The sequence below is a fragment of the Colletotrichum karsti genome, assembly GCF_011947395.1.
Source record: "Colletotrichum karsti strain CkLH20 chromosome Unknown Scaffold24, whole genome shotgun sequence".
In the NCBI taxonomy this organism is placed as follows: domain Eukaryota; kingdom Fungi; phylum Ascomycota; class Sordariomycetes; order Glomerellales; family Glomerellaceae; genus Colletotrichum; species Colletotrichum karsti.
The window spans coordinates 117,879-136,340 of NW_024065924.1; the positions used below are offsets into that span (position 1 = coordinate 117,879).

At 56.8% G+C, this 18,462-nt stretch overlaps 7 protein-coding genes across 7 annotated transcripts; 3 read left to right on the forward strand and 4 right to left on the reverse strand.

Moving 5' to 3' along the window:
* Window positions 1-266: 266 nt before the first annotated feature.
* Window positions 267-887, forward strand: CkaCkLH20_07525 (uncharacterized protein; the record flags this gene model as incomplete). Its single annotated transcript, XM_038890242.1, has 2 exons — window positions 267-390; window positions 490-887. 2 exons carry the CDS (start codon window positions 267-269, stop codon window positions 885-887), a joined length of 522 nt encoding a protein of 173 aa, XP_038744292.1.
* A 364-nt stretch (window positions 888-1,251) lies between these two features.
* Window positions 1,252-2,295, reverse strand: CkaCkLH20_07526 (porphobilinogen deaminase; the record flags this gene model as incomplete). Its single annotated transcript, XM_038890243.1, has 1 exon — window positions 1,252-2,295. The coding sequence occupies one exon, from the start codon at window positions 2,293-2,295 to the stop codon at window positions 1,252-1,254; it is 1,044 nt and encodes a 347-aa protein (XP_038744293.1).
* A 1,317-nt stretch (window positions 2,296-3,612) lies between these two features.
* On the forward strand, window positions 3,613-4,379 carry CkaCkLH20_07527 (uncharacterized protein; the record flags this gene model as incomplete). Its single annotated transcript, XM_038890244.1, has 2 exons — window positions 3,613-4,006; window positions 4,063-4,379. The coding sequence occupies 2 exons, from the start codon at window positions 3,613-3,615 to the stop codon at window positions 4,377-4,379; spliced, it is 711 nt and encodes a 236-aa protein (XP_038744294.1).
* Window positions 4,380-6,347: 1,968 nt separating this feature from the next.
* CkaCkLH20_07528 (CoA-transferase family III) lies at window positions 6,348-7,553 on the reverse strand (the record flags this gene model as incomplete). Its single annotated transcript, XM_038890245.1, has 1 exon — window positions 6,348-7,553. One exon carries the CDS (start codon window positions 7,551-7,553, stop codon window positions 6,348-6,350), a length of 1,206 nt encoding a protein of 401 aa, XP_038744295.1.
* A 756-nt stretch (window positions 7,554-8,309) lies between these two features.
* On the reverse strand, window positions 8,310-9,362 carry CkaCkLH20_07529 (uncharacterized protein; the record flags this gene model as incomplete). Its single annotated transcript, XM_038890246.1, has 1 exon — window positions 8,310-9,362. One exon carries the CDS (start codon window positions 9,360-9,362, stop codon window positions 8,310-8,312), a length of 1,053 nt encoding a protein of 350 aa, XP_038744296.1.
* Window positions 9,363-10,591: 1,229 nt separating this feature from the next.
* Window positions 10,592-12,935, reverse strand: CkaCkLH20_07530 (vacuolar dynamin-like gtpase; the record flags this gene model as incomplete). The annotated part of the gene is made up of 5 exons (XM_038890247.1): window positions 10,592-10,760; window positions 10,808-10,892; window positions 10,945-12,593; window positions 12,675-12,809; window positions 12,877-12,935. 5 exons carry the CDS (start codon window positions 12,933-12,935, stop codon window positions 10,592-10,594), a joined length of 2,097 nt encoding a protein of 698 aa, XP_038744297.1.
* Window positions 12,936-14,911: 1,976 nt separating this feature from the next.
* On the forward strand, window positions 14,912-17,611 carry CkaCkLH20_07531 (putative WD domain-containing protein; the record flags this gene model as incomplete). Its single annotated transcript, XM_038890248.1, has 6 exons — window positions 14,912-15,085; window positions 15,178-16,282; window positions 16,336-16,739; window positions 16,787-17,267; window positions 17,320-17,464; window positions 17,512-17,611. The coding sequence occupies 6 exons, from the start codon at window positions 14,912-14,914 to the stop codon at window positions 17,609-17,611; spliced, it is 2,409 nt and encodes an 802-aa protein (XP_038744298.1).
* Between the last annotated feature and the right edge of the window lie 851 nt (window positions 17,612-18,462).

Consider the following 18,462-nt stretch of genomic DNA (forward strand, 5'->3'; position numbering starts at 1 on the left):
TGAAGACCCGAACGCTCGGTGGGAAGCTCCGAAAGCTCGTTCGATGTGGATTGGATAAGCAAACTTAATTGGTCGGAAAGCCATCCAGAGCGGATACACACCGATAAGAACCTCCCGAACCGGCTCTCTTCCCAAGCTCTAATTACTGCCGTTCGTCCTGGCCCGCGTTCTGACCTCATTATCTCAATTCCTACGACAAGAAGCTTCAAGGTCCTTTTCCTACACCACAAACCACCTCCGCCAAACCGACCTCACAACACACAAAAATGGCTTCAATTGCTCGCAGCATGAGGGCAATCCGCCCCTCCGCCCTCTCCCAGATCACCAAGGCCGCTCCCCGCGCCTACTTCCCGCGCCCGGCCGTCCGCTCCCTCTCCACAACCCCCATTAGTGAGTCGCCCGCCCTATCTCTTCAACCCCCCGCGCGCGCGCGCAACCGCAACACCGCCGACGATTGCTAACCTCGGATCCCCTTCCGCCCGCGCGCAGGCTTAATACGCAAGTACACCAAGGACCACGAGTGGGTCGACCTCAACGCCGACAAGAAGACGGGCGTCGTCGGCATCTCCGAGTACGCGGCCGAGCAGCTGGGCGACGTCGTCTACGTCGAGCTCCCCGAGGAGGGCGCCCAGGTCGCCCGCGGCGACGCCATCGGCGCCGTCGAGTCCGTCAAGAGCGCCGCCGACATCAACGCCCCCATCTCCTGCAAGGTCACCCACGTCAACATCGGCCTCGAGGAGAAGCCCAGCACCATCAACAAGGTCCCCGAGGACGACTCCCACGGCGGCGGCTGGATCGCCAAGATCGAGGTCGACGAGGAGGGCGTCAAGGAGCTCGAGTCCCTCATGGACCCCGAGGAGTACAAGGCCTTCACCGCCGACCACTAGAGAGATGATTCGTCTTCTTCTTCTGGTGCGATCTGAATGGGCGCCGCGATAAGGATTTAAAGGCAAAGGAAGGGGCGGGAAAAAGGTGGTCGGGAACGGAACGGAACGTGACCGGCGGCGTGGCCGGCAGTTCAACCTGGCACACATAGGCAAAGGGAAGGGTTTTCGGGTTGTATCATACACCGATACCAAGCGGTCATTGTTTTATATTTATCAACGGTTACGATTTCAACGAGATAACCGCAGACAGACATAGAGATGTAAAAGATGTCTTCGTCATCATAAAGTTCCCAGACCAGGGAATCAGTCTATTTTTTGGGTGTCATGAACATGGCCGTGAAAGAAAAGAAGAAAACAACTATTTTTAAGAAGCCGGGGGGGCAGCCTCGGCAGATATCGTCTCCGGCTGCGCATCCGGCTTCATCGCGTTGATCTCGTCAAGAATCTTCTGTGCTCCCCCGTTCACCAGGTCCTGCGCCACAAGCTTGCCAAAGTCGTCCGCCTCCTCGGCCGTCTCGATCGTCTCGGTCCGCTCCGCATCAACACCCTGCTGGCCGTCGACGTGCACCACCGTCGCCTTCACCCGCAGCTTCTTGGCCCCGTCAACCTCGACCCAGCTCGTCTCGACGCCGATCGGCACGCTGCAGCCGCCCTCGAGGGTGCGCATGACGCTCCGCTCCGCGACACACGCCAGCATCGTCGTCGTGTCCTCGTACTCCTTCAACAGACGCAGCACGCGGTCGTCGCCCGACCTCGCCTCGACGCCGATGGCGCCCTGCCCGACGGCGTGCAGGATGCCGCCGCTCTCGGACTCGAGGTACTGGGAGATCCTGGCGCCGTAGTCCATGCGCAGCAGGCCGGCGGCGGCGAGGATGATGGCGGAGAAGGGGCCCTCCGGGTCGTCGCACTTGCGGAGGCGGGTCTCGATGTTGCCGCGGACGTCGGCGAACTCGAGGCCCGGGTAGCGGCGCTTGAGCTGGGCGATGCGGCGGATGCTGCTGGTGCCGACGACGCTGCCGGCGGGGAGGTCGGCGATGGACTTCCAGCCGTGCTTCTCGGCGAGGCCGGCCTTGAAGACGACGACGTCGCGGGGGTCCTCGCGCTTGGTGACGCAGCCGAGGACGCAGCCGTCGGGGAGGGTGGTGGGCATGTCCTTGAGGGAGTGGACGATGATGTCGATCTCCTTGGCCATGAGCTTGGCCTCGAGCTCGTTGGTCCACAGGCCCTTGCCGCCAAAGTTGTACAGCGCCGTGATCTGGTCCTTGTCGCCGAGGGTCTGCATGCCGTGGACCTCGAATTTCTGGTCGGGGCGCAGCTTGGAGAGGCCGTCGACGACGATGGAGGTCTGCTTCAGGGCCAGCGCCGACCTGCGCGTGCCGATGTGGATGGGGGCGCCGTTGTCGGCCATGGCTGCTGCTGTTATTCGGGGGAGGTAGGGAGGGGGTGGGAGTGTGAAAAAGTCGGTCTCAACGCATCAGGCGATGCTGTTTGTGTGTTATTTCGAGGTGACTAAGGCCAATTGCGTCGGGTGATCAGGGCGTTGCGAAAATCGTTCGCGGATGTTGGAGTAGATTTTCGAGGTGAGGTGGTAGGTAAGGTACTTCACTTTGGCCGGGAGCACGGAGATGGCGGGGTTGGAGGGGTAAGGTGGTGCAGACGGTGCTGATTTATGTAATTACTGGGGGCCGTTTGGTATTATCGCGGTGCATATGCAGGGTCTAGCTCGGCTTCGGGTTCAGATTCAGGGGGTCCACCTCATCTCACGCCGCTCCTCCGAGCCGACCGCTTCTCACATCCCTCCCTCCAACTCCAGTTCATCCCGACTTTTGACGGCTTTGGTTCAGCTCGACGACCAGGTTTCATGCCGGAGTGCAGCGCACGGCGGAGCACCCGAAGCCGAGAATGACAAACCTCTTCTGACGTGTCGAGGCACGAAACATGGCACGAACACGCCACGATGGCCGGGGAGTTCTTCTATTCTCCTAATCTCCTTGAGACAGGGCCACAAGGCATGACAACACCTGACTTGAGAGGAACACCATGTTAAGGAGAGCGTCTCACCGGTGCCTCCAAGTACGAGATCACTTCGACCGTAAAACGGCGCGTAGAGGCAGTCTTGGTCAAATCACGGCTCGCTCACTCGCAACAAGAGTCCGTTGGTCTGGGTTCGTGACGTGGTTGGCATGTTGTCGAGTCCTGTTGCACCCGAGCCGTGATGGGTTACCTTGTGTACTTTGAGATCGGGCTACGGCAAGAGTCCAAACTGATGACTCGGCGGATGATCCGAGGTGGGATGTCGTGAACGTCTTGGTTGAAGGGCTTGGAGGCATGATGGTCTAGGAAGACCTCTCGGGGATCGAATGACATCAAGTGAACAGTCTCCATACTCATCACCTCTACCGGATATTGTCTGGTCCGGATATCAAAGACCCGAGATCAAGACGTCTTCGTACGTTCCACTCCTCGCCATCGACCCCGTTTAGTACGACTCTTTTCACGGGTGGAACAGACAACGTGTTTGCAATTCCTCGAGGACAGCAAACTCGGATGGGCTATTCCGAAGGCTTTTTCCAAGACGTCTCGAACTCCAGCATGCTTCACAATCCCTATAAATGTCTGACTGTCCTGCCCAGCAATCGATCACGCCATTCGTATCATCACCATCACAGCCATACTCCTAATCCACTCCTTGACACACAGAAGACGAACCCATCCTACTTCCGCAATGAAGGTGACTCTCTTCACATTGGCCACCCTCCTGGCTGGGACTTCCGCAAGGCCTCAAGCCGAGGGCGGAGCTGCGCCTGATCCGGCTCCGGCTCCGGCTCCTGCTCCTGTGGTGGACCCCATCTCCTCCGTCGCGGTCGAGATCATCACCGTGACCGCTGCAGGTCCGGCGCCGACCACCCCGATCTCCAACCAACCCGTACCGGAGCCTGCACCTCCCGCGCCTCCCGTGTCACAGTGGCTTCCTGCACCTCTGCCCAGCATTCCGGTCAACCCAGACGGCCCCGTGCCCACCCCGCCCAGCCCCGTCCCCGACCCGGACCCCACCGCCGGCGGCGCCAACTGCGTCTGCGGCGCGACCTACTGCGGCAAGGTCCTCGTCGGTTTCCAAGGTAAGTCGTCTTACCCCCCTTTCCCAGCACATCCTCTGACACGATGCCACATCCAGGCTACACCACCGAGGCTCTCGGGACAAGCTACTGCGCCACCCCGAACTCCAACTGCGCCTTGCCCCCGTCCCCGGACTCCCTCGAGAACACCCTCTTCGTCTGCATCTGCAACCCGGGCGAGAAGAAGGGCAGCCAGATCGAGCTCCTCTGCCCCTGCCAGGGCCGCTGCAAGAACGACGAGCCCGACTTCATCGGCCGCTGCGAGACCCCCTGCAACCTCGGCTGCGCCCCGGCCGCCTCCGCCGCCCCGGTCCCGCTTCCGGAGCCCGTCCCGGTTGCCCCGGCTCCTCCCGCCAAGAAGGGCAGACATCTGTGAGAGACTTCCCCTGGGCAGATCACGTCTGGGTTTGAAGGCGTGTGGCAGTGTATGATGTCGAATTTGTTCCCTTTGTTCATTTTGTTCTGTCGGGTGAGAAGGGTATTATTCTTGATCGGTGACTCCACGAAGGGTTTCGATCCCCACGCTCGTTTGGTTGGGTCATGGTAGTATACTTGATTATTCTGCTTCTGAAAGTCTTCGGAAATAGACCACACTCGTTAGGTTAAGATACCAACATTCCTTCATTTCGAGCCGTGCTTGGATCGATCGCGAAAGTTTCAGTGATTCGATCGACTTGATCTGTGACCTGATCGAGGTTTGCCCAAGCAGCGCCACGTAACGAAGACGCTCCATTCTGGACTGCCGTTACGTTTGGTTCCGCGTTCCATTCCACCAAATCCATATCATCGAGATTGCTTGCAAATCAAAAGACGCATTAGCAACACGTTACGGTGAAGCTACAAGGCAGTAAGTATGTAGTTGAGGTAAGCATCCTAAAGCCTACACCGACTCAGAGACCTGTCAAATAGCTGTCTGTGTACAAGTCAAGTCAGAGTATAGGGGTATTCGGTTTATCCTGTATATCAGCAATCGTTCGTCGCACTATGTTCAAGTGTCGTGGCCGATCCGTATAGCTCGCTACCTAGCCTCAAGAAGCGTACTTGACGTGGAAAAATTCTCCTGCAGCACCCCGGGCATCTCACCTGCGCGTCATCAGAAACAACGCGTTGTAAAACTCTGTTTTTTAAGATATGTGACAGAAACTTCGCGGCAGCTTCTTAATATGTCCAAAGACGAATAAGAATCCTCACTGTTAGTGCCAACACGCTTGCTTATTCCGCTCGCCATTATGCAGTCCAGGGAGCGGTGAGAGCCATGCAGAACCCACAGAATTCGTATGGAGAAAGAAGACGTGCGACATTGCATTGAAAACCACTCCTTCCGCCACGCCCGGTCCATCGTCGAAAATGATAGGTGATGCCCAAAAAGGTCCTCAACGTCGCGGGAAAGCCATCCGTCTCGATCCGACACGCCGGGACCAACTGAGACACGATGTCTTTTCCCCCCCCCCCTGATGAGATCCAACGGGATCCTCATTGTCTTTCCCTTCCTATCGGTCCAGTAGTAGGATGGCATAGGTAGCAGCGAAGCGGGACGGATGCGGCTTCCGGCATTGCGTTGACAGTACGGTCAGACAAGATTGCAGAACCGAACAGCCACCACCACCACCCCGGTAGGTGAGGTACCTAGCTGCCGTCCGTCGTGTTGCCAAAAAGCAAAGAAGAGGCCGACGGACGCGGCCGACAATGGCGGTCAGGGGCGGGAGGGCGCAGCCGGCGACGGGAGGGAGCTTGCGATGGGGCCGATATTGCCCGCGGAAGGGAGGGTTCTGGATGATTCATCCATGCGGCTCTTGATGGCGGTTTTCTAGATAAAAAAGAGTCACAGCCCAGCCGGTGTCCTGTCTAGAATTCGGTAAAGCAAAAACGCAGCTACAGTTTTAGCCTACCACCGCAAAGGAGCTTCGAGGCGTGAGTTAACACATGCAGAGAGCCAGGGAGGATATTGGCTGACTGGAGCGTCGTGAAAGGTCCTTGACGCCTCATCGCGTGGTTCTCACAACACCAACAAGAGACGGCCGCCGATATGTCGAGGAAGGATCCGCCTTCTCCTCGACCGCCGCCAAACCCGCCACCGAGTCCCAGCTAGCAACTAGGTCTACATGTTGCTGGTATTCTTCTCAAAGGTTCGACTATTTCAAGCCAAGGAAGTCCATTTACTGACAAGTTGCCAGTCTCTTGTTTGCATATTGAGAAATGCTGGCTGATGGCAAGGCAGGTTAGACCTGAGTGATTCAGACTAGGCGGCTTCAAGAGGGAATCGGCACAGATGAATGGATCCCTTCCAGAGTGTGTGTTTCAAAGTACAGGAAAAAATACAACATCGTGGTCATCTATACGAACCTCACAGCTTCGACTTCTGTTTGAGCACAAGTCCTCCATTCTGTACCTCAAAATCCCTCCCCTTCTTCCACCCAAACCAATCCGAAAGGACTTTCTCTCCACCATCACCAGGGGCCAATGTAAACCCCTCGTATCCTGCTCCTTCTACCCCGGGCCCTTGCCCCCGTCTCGGATCTTCCCTCTTGTCCTCATTAATAGCCAAACACGGCGTCTCGACCAGCGTGACCACCGGCCTCTGATCGCCTTCCCTCTCAGCCCCCGTCTCGAGCTCCGCGTAATCCAGCACGGGCGTGGTGCACGCATCAGTCCCGTCAAACACCTTCTCCCACTCCGCTCGCGTCCTGCTCTTGAACGTCCTCGTCAAAAGCTCCCTGAACTCCGGCCAGTTGTCCCGATCATGCCTCCTCTCCTCCCAGCCCTTCCCTTCCAACCCAAGACCCTTGAGCAGAGCCCTGAAAAACTGCGGCTCCAGCGCTCCGACCGCCATGTACTTGCCGTCTTTCGTCTCGTAGGTATCGTAGTACGGACACCCGCCGTCCAGGATATTCTTCCCCCTCCCCGCATCTCCCAGCGGCGTCTTGAGCGCGAACCGCGGGAACGTCGCGAGATACGCCGTCCCGTCGACCATGTTCGCCTCCACGACCTGCCCCTTCCCACCGTTCCTCCCCCTCGCCAGCAACGCCATCAACACGCCCTGAAAAAGCACCGCCCCTCCCCCCGCGAAGTCCGCCAGGATGTTCCACGGCGGCTGGATCTTCTCGCCCTCGCGCCCGAGCAGCCCCAAAAGCCCCGAGACGGCGAGGTAATTGATGTCGTGCCCCGCCATGTCCTTATACCGCCCGTCCCTCCGGAACCCCGTCATCCGGCCGTACACCAGCCCCGGGTTGAGGCCGCACAGCACCTCCGGGCCGAGCCCCAGCTTCTCGAGGACGCCCGGGCGGAAGGGGTCGATGATGACGTCGGCCCTGGAGGCGAGGGCCTTCACGAACTCGACGCCGTCGGGGGATTTGAGGTCGACGGCGACGGAGGACTTGTGCCGCGCCAGCATGTCCTCCGTCGGGAGGGGCGTGCCGCTGCCGCCGGTCCTGCGGTCAATGCGGAGGACCGAGGCGCCGGCGTCGGCGAGGAGCATGCCTGCGAAGGGGCCCGGCGCGAGGCCTGCGAATTCGAGGACTTTGATGCCGTCGAGGGGCGGGGGGCCGACCATTTTCTTGTCTAGGGGGGATGTTCTATTTGAATGACTGCTTGTGAGAATCCGGGACGGGTACAGTAAGGAGGGACGTCTTTCTGGTGATTTGAGAATCGGATTGTCTGGTTCGAGTGAAAATGGGTGAGAAGGTGCCCTTTTGAGAGGAGCTTGGGATAAGAATAACCGGCAAGGATTGAGTTGGAGAAGCTCCAAAAAGCCGAGGCACATGGCGCCTGTGGACGGCCCCGGTCGAGTCGAGCCGGGGGTGGCCCGCACTGACAGGCCCCGTATCGCGGGGGAGGGCCGCCTGTGGGGGCGGGAAATCGCCTGCGCACATGGGGGGAGAGTGTGGGGTTGCGGCCGATGAAGTGGTTGCTGATTTCGGATTGCTGGTCGTGCATGATGAGCCTGGGAGAATGAGATCAGAATATGTTGTTTTCATTGAATCAACATGCCACTCGATCTGAAGGGTACATTGGTTTAAAAATTGGGAACACGGTCGATACAAACGAGCCTACGTGTAGTGCTGAACAGCGAACGATTTATACCTTACACTATATAGAGGAGTAAAATGGATTAATGCTCTCCCGAAAATAATGAACATTTGGCAGTGTTAAAGGCGCCAGCTACTTGACTTATGCCTATCTTATAATGGCAACATTACTGCACCACACGTAACCAACTGAAACTATCCATCAGGAATATCAACCGAGAAAAAGGTATCACATCACAATTTTTCACCTCACCCCAACATCCACTCAACCCTCGACAAACTCACAGATTCCTCGCAAGCCCAGAATCAACACCCTCCAACAACTCCATAGTCTGCTCCCAAACCCGCCCCTGCATCGTCTCCCCCTCCTCGCCCTGCATCAGCTTGGGGAACTTGACGACGACGCAGTCGCTCATGTACCGCCCGTGGGCCTCCTCCCCGGCGAACGCCCCGGCCATGATGGTCCTCGACCCGACCTCGGCCGACCGCGCGACGAGCTTGAGCGCGACCTTGACGACGACCGTCAGCGGGAACGGCACGTTGCGGAACAGCGCCGTCGAGCAGAAGCCCGGGTTCAGCGTCGTGATCTGCACCCGGCCCTTGCCGCTCGCGTCCGCCGCGATGGCCATCTGCCGCGCGATCACGATCTGCATCAGCTTCGTCGTGTTGTACCGGTCCGAGAGGCTCTTGTTCACGTTGAGCGCCTTGTAAATGTCCTCCTCGTTCCGCTCGTGGAACTTGGCCTGCCCCCGCCCGAAGATCAGTATCCAGCTCGACGCCAGCACCGACAAGCCCGACACCAGCGAGGACGAGGGGTTGGGACTCACCATCTGGCTCGCGTCCGAGGCGGTTATGACCATCTTGGGCGTCACGTTGTGCTGCGCGCCGGTGCGCCGGAGGACCGGCAGCAGCTTCAGCCCCAGCAGGAACGTGCTGAGCACGTTGACGGTGACCTGGGACTCCCAGCCCTCGGCGTCGGCGCGCTTGCTGGTGGCGATGCTGGCGTTGAGGACGACGCAGTCGAGGCGGGGGAGGCGGTCGGCGCGGGCGGCGAACTCCTTGACGCTGTCGAAGGAGGCCTGGTCGAGGGGCCAGACCTCGATGACGTTGCGCTTGCCGGTCGTCAGCTCGATGTCCGTCTTGGCGGCCTCGCCCTTGTCGGTGGACCGGACGCCGAGGATGACCTTGGCGGCGTTGAGCCGGACGAAGTGCCGCGCCGCCTCGAGGCCGAGGCCGACGTTGGAACCTGTCACGATCACGGTGCGGCCCGCGCAGTCTTCCGTGGGGTAGGGGAGGGATTTGAACTGGGAGCGAATGAAGTCTACGGCCTTCATCTTGGGCAACGGCGGATTCGCTGGCGAATTGCTTTGTTAGCGGGATTGGGAGCGTTCAGCTATCGTTACTACCTAGAGAGTCAGATGTCAGAATGTCGCGGGTTGATGGTGATGGCTTCTGTTCTCTGATAGTCAGCTATACGCAGGGATGGAACCGAACGGCGGGGATGCAGAGGCGATGAGAGGAGGGGAGATGCTATGGGTTTATGTCTATAGAACTGCCACACCATTCCTCCTCTCGCCCCCTTCCGAAATGTCCGCTACACACTACCCCCTCATCTTTTGATGTCCATCTTCCAAAGCTCAAGCTTTCTCGCTTCGAGAAGGAGAAAGCGGGGAGAGCGCACGATGGCACGGGAACTACCCTGATGCTTCCCGCTCTTCGCGGATGTTTCATCAGACCAGCAGGGCATTGACTTGCGCGGAACACAGTTGCACTAGCGCACGCGACGTAGAGGTACGGTCGTTTCGATACCCAAATGCTTCGTCGGGGTGGTGTTGGGCCGTATTCGTACTTGCGTGTGCTTGGGGGATGTACTGTTGCGCGTCGCTTTGACTCGTCTCCAAACGGTAAAGTTTGGTCTAGATTAACCAGCTCCTCTCAAAGACGGGATGGAAGCATGCCAGACTGTTGTTCTAGGGCGGCTGAGTATACAGAAAAGCAAAGAGGCGCATGAAGTGTTCCGACTCGACTGTTTGTAATCCATATATGCGTATGTTGGCCGTTGAGAATTTTTCCATGTCGATGAGGGACGAACGTGCGCCAGGGGAATCATCTGAACACTGAAGCATCTCCAACACGTTGCGTGCGTCTCACGATCGGGACACCGACAGGCTCAGTATAGCCAGTGTGAAGAAGTGCTGACTGTCGAGAAATAGGGCCGAGTTGTTCACGTTGGAACGGGTGAGCGAGTGCATAATTTTCATTGCTGCCTTCTCCACGCTAGAATGTCTTGCCGTCTCTTGCCGTCTCGATCCAGTCTTGTCTTCTCAAGAAACAGATGTATGCCACTCTCATTAAAGGACTATCACCGGAACTGCCGCTCCACAGCCGTCTACTGTCTTCCACGCCTCCAGGGACCCCGCTGACGATTTATGGGAATAATCCACTGCCTTTAACGCCGCGCTCCTTCTTTTTAGTGTGCCCCTGGAAGCGTGGGGCGGCCAGCACTTCAGCAGGCAAAGCTCTGATATTCTCAGGAGCCGTCGTGTACGTCGTATCGTGTCGTTTACTGAACCTGGCTGACGATCTCGCTGGCCTTACCGAGAGACTCAACCATTTGCTGGCACTCCTTTCTCCTGCGGATAGTGAAGTCGCTCTCCTTGAGGAGGTCGTCCAGGGTGTCGCTGCGGTACATGTTCTCCAGAAGCTCCTTCTGCATCTCGTCCTTTGTGAATCTGGGCCGCGTTAGTTTTGTTCTTCTCAAATGGCAAATACTACTCACTGGACAAGGGTCAGCATGATAGCCTTGGGGACCATGTCGATCATGGTTCTCCTGACGATGTTGTAGTAAGAAGAGATAAGCAGCTCTGTCGAACGTTGTCAGCACACTATCGCCTCCACCCTGCAAAGACTACTTACTGATGACCTCGACCTCAATGTTCTCACGCTCGGAGAGGGTTCCGGAGGCCTTGAGCGTCGGCGGGGGCGCGTCCATTGCGGCGGCCTTCTTCTTGTTCTTCGCAGCGAAGAAGCTGCCGAAGAATCCAGAGTTTGAAGCATCCTCCGGCACGACCGGGCTTGATGCTCTAGGTGTGCCACCCGGGAGGGGCTTGCCGGTCTTGGGGTCGACCTGAACAGGCTTGGAGGGGTTGTATCGCTCGTTGACGATTGCCATCGCACGGTGGCCGTTCAAGAAATCAGGGTGACCCGTGTTGATGTAGCATGCCTCCATTGCCACAAGATCCTTGACCAGCTTGTTGGTGGGCTCCATGGCCTTCTTAAAGAAATTGATAACAACAGCATGGACCTTCTCCTTGAGCGAGGGATATCTGCGGTAGAGCTGCTTGCCGAGAAGCTGGGACAGAATGCGCACCAACTCGTCGTACACCAAGGAGACGCACTTCAAGCTAGGGTCTTCCAGGCGCTTGATTTGCTGCTTCACGATCAGCTCGAAGGCGGTAGTGCCGACGAACAGAGCCGGGGAGGAACCGGATGAGTTGTAGAGAATAGTGCGAATGTCGACGTCCTTGACCACATCGAAGGGGTCCACAGCCTTGACACCGTTGGAGTACAGCTCGTGGAAAACGAAGCTGATTCTGGCACCACCTGACAGTTCTGTGCTTGAAAGCTCAGTATTGTTACCGTCCAGCACTGTGCGCCACTCGTTGGTAAACTCGGTGATGATGTTCAGCACAATGTTCCCGCTGTTGCCAAGCATGCTAGGTCCCAGACTTTCGAGCTCTGCCGAGTACTTGGATAAAGAGCTAGAGATACGGGCCTTGATGTCGGGAAGGGTTTGCTTAATGTGCATCATCAGGATGAGGTTGAGCTTCCTGGCGAGATAGGGGGTACCGCAGTAGGAGCTCTTGTTCCGGTAGGCCTTGTGGTTTTCAAAGAAGTTCTTCTCGTTTTCCAAAGCCGCAGTAATCGGCTTCTTGTTGTCGATGTCGCGCTGGCCACGGTTGACCACGGGGACGTAGCCGAGTCGCAGGGGAATGATGCGACCAGCCAGAATGTCCACAACATCGGTACCCTCGTCCATGAGATCCACCTTGGTAAGAACACCGATCGTCCTCTGACCTTCAGGGTCAACCTCGCGGGCAAGCTTCAGACCGTCCGAGTTGGCCAAGTCGATGTTGGCAGCGGTCACGGCGAGGATGATGGCGTTGGACTTGGTGATGTACTTGAGAATCATGTCGCGGATCTGGCGCTCGATATCGCGGGGCTGGTCTCCCACGGGCACGCGTGTCAGACCGGGCAAATCGACCAGGGTCAGGGTGAGGACGTTCGGGGAGTAGATTCGGAGGTTGATGGGGGCGGGGGAGATGCCGGCGTTGCGGCCGACCTTGGCCTCGGTTTCTCTGCTAATCTCATCGCGGATCTTGTTGAAATCGAAGAACTTCTGGCCGGGGATGTGAAGGAACTCTCCCCATTCGTCGGGGTTCGCTTGCTTGTCGGTAGTAGTGTTGGCCAACTCCTCGACGCCATTGGATTCAGAGGTCGCGGGACGGTTGATGAGCTGAAGGACGAGGGGTCGACGGGTGACGATGCCGCTACCTCGGGGCAAGCTGCGAAGGCCAGATTGTCAGGTTCTGTCGGAATGGCGGGGGAGCATGTGACGGCGGGGCAGAGTGGTTGGGCAAACTCACAAGTCTCTTCCGACGATGTTTTCCAAGACTGAACTCTTTCCGCTGGACTGACTACCAACGACGACTATTTGGGGCAGATCGATGGGGTTGGTGACACCGACGGTTGTGAAGACATCTTGGAGCTTGTTCACGAGGCTGTCGGGGGGCGCACAGTTAGCTTCCGGGTTGTGTCAAGTTCAAGTTCAGGTTGGGCATCACGAACGTGATCAAGGCGGGATCAGAAATGCCGCCTGGGGTGGCAAGAGACTGAGGAGAGCTCATGGTTGCGTTGCGACCGGCGCTCTTGCAGAGTTGCTAACGGGGAGCAAAGTTGAAGCCAGAAAGAGTCGGGTCGAGGACAGGCGTCTTTGTGGTCAACTGTCCTTGTCGCAGATGGCTCCTGAATCGCAATATGTGGAGGCTGCGGGAAAGGGGGGGTCGGTATCGGTGAGGACGACGACGAGTGCGGGTAGGGATCAGAGTCGCAGTTCGCTCGTGATACGGGTGGTTTTCGCCCAAGGGGTATTTGTAGGAGACGGAAAGATTGTGTACAAAGAGTGATCTTGCAGAACAGGTAGGATGTTTTGGTTGGGGTGGGATGGCGGGAAAGACGTCGCAAGCATTCAGGTGCTGTCAAGAAACCTGAGGTACGCAATACTTCCAGACGTCCGTTGCTGCCCTGAGCTGCCCTGGAGGGACGGGATCCCTGACGCACCAGCCACACGACCCGAGCCCCACCGCGTCGGAGCCCCGTCGTTCTGCCGGCGACGACAGCACATGGCGGGGGCGCGGGACGGTGAGAAGTCTCACGTGATGTTATTTGCACATGAATTATGCCGACATTTCAGCCACAGCTACGTATTTGCTGCATTGCGTATCCATGGATTCGTACGAATACAACACATCGTTAATCGGGTGCCTTGCGGCATTCGACAGCAATATCGATCAAGAATACGGGTGCCTATGTATGCGTACGTCACTCGAGCCGCGTATACTCATTTCGTATTCTGCACTGGCTCACAAGGTGAAGCTGAAATGATAGATCGCTTATGCTTCTGAGAAGAGAGTACCTTATTAGAACGCAGCGTCATTGTGTCTTGCTTCCAGTGGCTGGCCAAGGTTGGACAGCCATCTTCGACCACTGACTTGAAGGAGGCCTCCTTTTGTGGCGTATTGCTTTCAGGGCGACAGAAAAAATGACCTGCTCAGTTCTGTCTGCTTCAAACGCTGTCGAATATGATAACATGTTGATGTTTTCTCTCATTTATCTAAGCGGTCTGTGAAGCAGTCGGAGGTGCATGAAGATGAAGTGGGCTTCAATCCGGACAAGGGTCCGCTGCTCAATCGTCCGGACCGAAACGGCGAATGAATGACGGCAAGGGACAGGACCTGACGGAGGAGAGGGTGCAGTAGCTCTGATGTTACACCAAAAGACTTGTCCTGACGCTGTCGATGCCGCGAACTCTCGAGCTGCCCAACAACACCATCCAACAAGACTGATAAATAAGGTACCTAAACTGCATGTTCATCCACACTTTGACGGGGAAGATAGCCGATACACTTTGGGCCGCAGGGCAATCAGCTTACCGTTGGCTTCAGGACTGCCTTATCGACGAGGATACGGTCAGATACCTTTAGGTGACTTATTCGAAGCACCTAAATGTTTGCTGCCACGCTGCCATCTGAGGTACCCACCGAGATCCACGGGTAGTCTGACAGATAAGCCCGACTGAGGTAGGTACTCGACGTCGGTAAGAACACAACTGAGGTAATGGAAGAAGTGCACGTGCTCCAAGTGAAGGGGTGTTAAGCCTACATCAATCTAACTCATCCAACTTACCTTGATCCATACGGAAGAAATCCTTCTCAACAGCGCCGTTGGCGTCTTAAATCCTTGGTCGAGATGTTGGGGGTGTATTAGTGAGCTTCCATGTCTTAGTCCGCTGAATCGGCCATCCAACCACCCTGGTAAGCAGGTCATTCGCCTCCACTTCATCGTGCGGAGTGCCTGACGGAAGGTGCCAGCTAGGCCCAATCAACCGGCAAGGGTACCGTCATCTGCCCGCTCGTAGGTACGGATAGGCACTCCCTGCAGCCCACCTCAGTCAGTGTGCTTGTGCTGCTGCAGTGCTCGGCTGTCGTCCACGAGTCCCTGGAACCTCTGCCATCCATCCTTACCACCCGACTGCATCTCTCTGCCGCCCCGAAACCTGCACCAACGAACTCCAAACTTCAAAGCTTCACCTTCCATTCCACACCTGCTTCTGCTTCCGCCTACCAGCTGTCTCTGTCTCGCCTTCCGCCCGCCTTACGTTAGACCTCACGCCCAGGCCCGATTCCCAAACTTCACCCACCTCCAACTGCCTCCTTCTCGTCCCGTTGAGCCTCGCTCTACCGTGCCGTGCCGTACCTCCTACCACACACACGATTACGTCCGTCCGTTCGCACTCTTCCCCCGTGCTCGTAATTAAACCACCCGGCATAACAAAGCGACTCGCCACTACCTTACATTCCTCGTTCACAGGGCGACACCGTTCATCCTTCCCAAGATATCGACCGACGAGAGCAACCGCGGGTCCTTCCCGCGGTAACAGAGCCCGACCTGGACCCCAACTACGATCCAGATCCAAACTCCCATCACATTATCGCCTCAAACAACCAGCCAACCCCCCCAAACGCCCAGATATCCTTCGACACAGACCTCTCGACATCGGCCGCGGCCTCCCGCCCGTCCTCGTCTCCCCCTGACGACATCGACAACCCGACTATCCCCCCGACGTCCATCGCCCAACATTCCTCGACTGCCCCCGGAACGATAGCATCCCCTTCGGCGCCCCGTCAGGTCTTGGGCCGTAGACAACGAGCCTTTTCCGACTCGGATCGGGGAAGCCCTCCTGCGACGTCTGCGGGCGCCAGTCAACGATCCTCCCATCGTGCTAAACGCAGAAGAGGAGGCTCCAACATGATATCCGACGGCGATGGCGTGGCCTCCAACGGAACCTCGAGGGCCTATTCCAACGGCGCAAGAGCCGATCCGCCCTTGACTGCATCTTCTACCAACGGCACTCGCAAGGCCGCTGCCATGAACGGCTCTTCCCGAACCGACAAGGAAGCCCTGCAAACCATGTCATCAACGTATCATGGGCACAATCGTGAGGAGGTCACGCGCATTCTCATCCAGGCCTTGTCCGACATGGGATATCACGGCGCTGCGGAAAGCGTCAGCAGGGACAGTGGTTATGAGCTGGAAAGTCCGACAGTCGCGGCCTTCCGCAATGCAGTCGTCAACGGCGACTGGGGCCAAGCCGAGGAGCTCCTCTATGGAGCCGTAATGTCTGACGACCAGAGCCAGCAAGGGAACGGGTTAGTGTTGGCACCCGGGTCCGACAGAAACGTGATGCGCTTCTGGCTGCGGCAGCAAAAGTTTTTGGAGCTTCTGGAGCAACGCGATACGAGTCGGGCTCTGATGGTACTGCGCACCGAGCTCACGCCGCTATACCAAGATACTCAGAAGCTTCATTTTTTGTCAAGTTTACTCATGTGCCAATCCACAGAGGATTTGAAGGCCAAGGCCGAATGGGACGGTGCTCACGGCCAGTCGAGAAAGGTTTTGTTGTCAGAACTATCTAGTGCGTCTTGTCCTCCCCTTGATGGCTCGTGAGTATGTGCTTACACGATTCAGAATGTATATCACCATCGGTCATGCTGCCGGAGAACCGACTCGCTGTTCTACTGCAACAAGTGAAGCAAAGTCAAATTGACAGCTGCCTTTGGCACACCACCGCATCATCACCATCATTATACTCAGATCACGACTGCGAGAGGCGTTATTTCCCCACAGAAGTCGCATTGGAGTTAACAGACCTGACCGGCGAGGTCTGGCAAGTACAGTTCTCTCACGACGGCAAGCGCTTGGCGGCGTGCGGAAGCGAGGACGCTGTCGTCATCTGGGATCTTCCTGATTTCTCAGTTTCACAAGTTTTGCGATCACATAACCACGGTGTTGGGAACTTTTCGTGGAGTCCCGACGATACCATGCTTGTGACGTGCTCGCAGGACAAGTACGCGCGGCTATGGGATACGACGGTATGCTACTCTTGAAGTTGTCGAGACGCCTCAGCTAACATTCACAGACCGGGGAATTGATTGTCAAGCTTGAACGCTTCGAAGAGCCCGCCAGCGGTTGCGTCTGGTCGGCTGACAGCAAGAGCTTTGTCACCGGGTCTCTAGATAAGCTACACGGATTGCGTACTTGGAGCACTTCGGGAGAAATGCTGTGCGAATGGGGCAAGAAGCACCGGGTGCAAGACATCTGTGGTTCACCCGATGACCACTGGCTGGTTGCGGTCGACGATGTGCAGAAAATCCACGTCTACAACAGAACTACCCGCGAACTGGAGTACGAAATGGAGCTCAAGGCGCGGCCGACTTGCGTGAGCATCAGCCAAGACTCTCGTCATCTACTTGTGAACAAGAAAGACGGCGAGGTGCAGCTGATAGACCTGGCAACCAGGACATCAGTACAGAAATTTCTGGGCCATACCGGAGGGGAATTTATCATCCGGAGCGCATTCGGGGGTGCTAATGAAAGCTTTGTGATTAGCGGCAGCGAAGGTATGTGTACAACGCCTTTCGAGGGACGAAGTTGATGCTAACTCGGATTTAGATGGACACATTCTCATCTGGCACAAGAACAGCGGTGCTGCAGTTGAAAGACTTGAAGGCCATCAACCTCGGACCAATGCTGTGAGCTGGAACCCAAAGGACCCATGTATGCTGGCGTCGTGCGGCGACGATGGGAAAGTCAAAGTGTAAGTTTTCATCACGTACATGAGTCGCGGGTTCTAACCTGGTGTAGGTGGTCAAACAAGAACAACAACTCAGCTCTCAGATTACGTCATAACGGAGCATCGTCAAGAGGCTCCAATGGTTGGAGAGAAGAACGAACTGACGAATAGGTACTTGTAAGTCGGCTTCGACTATAGACCAGATCAGGAATAAACTCCCTTCATGCAACATCACGACGGTGTTTTGGCGCAGTTCGGATTGCGAATCAGGCGGCCTTGGTTTGGCGGTGAAATGGCTCAACAGATTTATGCATGGGCTTAGAGTCGTCGGGGCTGCTCTTCTCACTAAGGTAGAATGGTAGAAATACCTTATCAGCGAAATGCAGGAGCTTATCCAATGTGGCGAGTACCACCCTCTACCTGCAGCAACTATCGTGATGTTACTTTCCTTATTAGCTCAGCTCACGACAGCAACACTCTTGCCGCCTTCGACCTCGGTTTGGCCCTTTCCCATGGCTTCACACCAACTCGCTCTTGCACGTTGTCACGACCAGCTGAGGCTTGGTCTTTCTCAAAGGAGATTCAGATCACCGCGGCAGTCGCGTCATGCAAGAGCGCCCTGAATTCAACCGTGGGCATCGTTGTGTACTTGACCTCTAGCCTCTCGACAAAGTCTCCCGCAACATGCTTCTTCTCCCATCAACTTACTAGACTGTCATTGCCATTCACTTGTTATACTTCATCACCGGCACGAGCCCCCGTTCATTGCTACAGTATCTTCATAGGCGTACACTCCTCGCCACCCAAAATGGGTCGTAACTCGGGACCGCCTCTTCCCGCCGTCCCTCAGCGAGAGAAGACGGGCGAGACAATCGCAACCGTGAAAGCCAGATACGGGATCGTCTCAAAGGTGCTTTCCGCACAATGGCTTGCCGAACGCGAAATGTACACGGACGATTGTCACTGCTGCCCTTGCATGACGTACGCCCATACCGCGGAAAGATTAGAACGGATTGCCTACT